The sequence below is a fragment of the Orycteropus afer genome, unplaced genomic scaffold (assembly GCF_000298275.1).
Source record: "Orycteropus afer afer isolate SDZICR_OR568_19922 unplaced genomic scaffold, OryAfe1.0 scaffold00291, whole genome shotgun sequence".
NCBI classification, from domain to species: Eukaryota; Metazoa; Chordata; class Mammalia; order Tubulidentata; family Orycteropodidae; genus Orycteropus; species Orycteropus afer.
This window is the reverse complement of record NW_006921878.1, coordinates 3,593,412-3,596,092: the sequence shown is the minus strand read 5'-3', so window position 1 is coordinate 3,596,092 and position 2,681 is coordinate 3,593,412. Positions and strand designations below refer to the sequence as shown.

General features: G+C 57.8%; 1 protein-coding gene across 1 annotated transcript; it reads right to left on the bottom strand.

Moving 5' to 3' along the window:
- Positions 1–1,019: 1,019 nt before the first annotated feature.
- TNFAIP8L1 (TNF alpha induced protein 8 like 1) lies at positions 1,020–1,580 on the bottom strand. The gene has a single exon (XM_007951055.1). It carries the CDS (start codon positions 1,578–1,580, stop codon positions 1,020–1,022), a length of 561 nt encoding a protein of 186 aa, XP_007949246.1.
- Positions 1,581–2,681: the final 1,101 nt, after the last annotated feature.

Genomic DNA, 2,681 nt, shown 5'->3' with positions numbered 1-2,681 from the left:
GACGATGGGGCACACTTTGCTTCCCCCATCCCTCATTAAACACAGTAGGGCTTTGTTCATGTTTGTTTTCAAACGTGAAATTATAATTTTAAAACGGACACACATCTTCAATGCCTTTATCCCCACCCCCACCCCCAGGTAAGGGGCACCTTCTATCCCCTGCCCTGTGACAGTCACCATGTTAGAACCCACCCAAGTCCAGGCCGTGTGTTTCTTAAGGAAATGAGGGCCACACCAGCAGGAGTCTTGTCTGGCTGATGCGGCAGCCGCCTGCATTGCACCCTTCCTCCCAGCTCACCATAACCTTGTTGGAAAGACTGGGCCACCTCCTTCCAGGGAAAGCATTCTCAAAGCATGGCAGGCTGGGGTCAGCTTTCTGATCACACATAAGGAGGGCAGAGCTGGTTCCCACAAGGGCCTGCCTGGGTTACAAAACCCACCAGGAGCAAAAGGCAGGGGCTGAGGAGAGGAAGTGCTGGTGCTTGGGGGAGACCTGGGCCCAGGAGGGGGCCTGTCTCCCAGCCGAATCCTTCTCCCCATCAGGCCGGGGACCCCACGTGGCACTTGCAAGTGTTTATACTGGTGGTACAGACAACTAGGGAAGGCAGTGGGAGAACTCTTGACTTCCACACAGCAGACCTGAGTTTGATTCCTGGCCAATGCACTTCGTGTTGCAGCCCCCACCCGTCTGTGTGTAGAGGCTGGCGTGTTGCTAGGATGCTGGACGGCCTTCAGTGGAGCTTCCCAAAAAGAGCAGGAAGAAAGGCCTGGTGAACGACTTCTGAAAAGCAGCCAGGAAAACCCTGTGGGTCACAAGCCGTCCTGGGGATGGCGCAGGCTCAGGCAGCGGTGGGCCTGTTGTGCATGGGGTCCCTCGAGCCGGGAGCCGGCCAATGGCAGCGAGCAGACGACTTAGCAGCCTGTCGAGTGAAGGGGGGTTTGGCCAGAGTCGGACTGGGAGGAAACCCCCAGCAGAGAGAACGGAAGCAGGAGCGCCCGCCCCACCTGGCGGCCTGGGCTCAGATGCTGCCCTCGTCCAGCATCTTGCCAAGGCCCTCGCAGATGCGGCGCAGGTGCGAGCAGTAAGGTTCGGTTGGGCCGTAGAGCGCCGCCAGGAAGTCACAGTCAGCCAAGCGGCTGAAGACGTGGTTGATGCGGCTGTGGGACTTGGCGGTCAGGTGGGGGCCCACGGCCTGGTGCAGCAGGTCCCGACACTCGAGCAGCGCGGCGGCCAGCACGCGCCGGTCAAAGGTGAAGTCCACCTGGTGGAAGCTGATGGCCGTCATGGCCAGGCTGCGCGCCCTCCGGCGCAAACGCTGCAACAGCGCCAGCTCCTCGCCACCCAGCTGGCTGCCACGGAGCAGGACGCCCAGCTTCAGCATCACCTTGACCAGGTTCTGCACCACCTTCTGGGCCTCCTTGCGGCTCCGCGTGAACTCCTTGGTGGCGCGGTACAGCTCGTCCAGCACCTCACTGCTGGTGTCGTCGATGAGCGCGGATACCACCGCCTTGGACGCCATCTTGCTCACCAGCTTCTTCTGGGCCTGGAGGGCCAGGTTCTTGGTGCTGAAGGCATCCATGGGGCCTGTGGAAAGCAGAGGCAGGCCCATCAGCCCTCGCAGACCCTGGCAGGACCCCCACACCCAGCAGCCTCCACCTCCAGCTACTATGTGGGCCACTGTGGTTTGCTACCTTTGTCTTCCCAGTCTGTAGAATGGGCACACATCTCCAGGGAGCCTTATGGTGCAGCTGCCAGCCTTAGCAATTCCACTGATTTTTTTTTTTTTTTTAATTTTATTTTGATTTGGGTGAAGATTTACAGAGTAAATTCACTTTTCATACAGCATCCACTGATGTTTTTTGGGCACCTTAAGGTGTCCTAGGAGCTCAGGTGGCACAGTGGTTAAAGCATTCAATTGATAAACAAAAGGTCGGTGGTTCAAACCCACCAGTCGCTCCATGGGAAAAAGATGAGGCATTTACTTCCATAAAGATTGACAGCCTTAGAGACCCTATGGGACAGTTTCCCTCTGTCCTCTAGGGGCCCTGTGAGTCGAATCAACTCGGTGGCAATGGGCTGGGTTTCATGTGTATGCATAAAAGGAGTCGCGAGAACCCCTGGTGGTGCCATGGTTCAGTGTTTGGCTGCTAACAAATGTCGGAATTCAAACCCATCCAGCAGCTCCATGGAGAAAAGGCCTGGTCATCTGCTCCCACAGAGATTACCACCTAAAACATCCTACAGGGCAGGTTTACTGTCAATGGGGTCGCTGTGACTCGGAATCAACAACGTAGGGAGCCCCCAGGAGGCACCAACAGCACCCGGAGGTGCCTCAGAGGAAAGGCCTGGTGATCTGCTTCTGAAAGGTCACAGCCTTGGAAAGTGTGCAGAGAATTAACAACAACAACATAAGGGACAGTGAGCCCGCCCCACACCCCTACTGCGCAGCACCCACTATGTGCCAGGGCCAGTGTGGAGCAGAGATAGGGGCACATCAGAACGCCTGACAAGTGCTAGGATCCGGGAAGCTACAAGAGCCCCTAGCATGGCACCCCATAGGTCAAGGGGGCCAGGCTGGCGGCCCAGGAGACGGGAGGAAGGAGCCTGTGCCAGGCCCCAGGAGGGCAAGCTGGCCGGCCGGAGGAAGGACGTTTTCAGTGGCTGGACGAGCTGTACCGCG

Bases quoted from the DNA above. Each gene is read 5' to 3' on its own strand.
- TNFAIP8L1 (XM_007951055.1), bottom strand. From the start codon at position 1,580: ATGGATGCCTTCAGCACCAAGAACCTGGCCCTCCAGGCCCAGAAGAAG.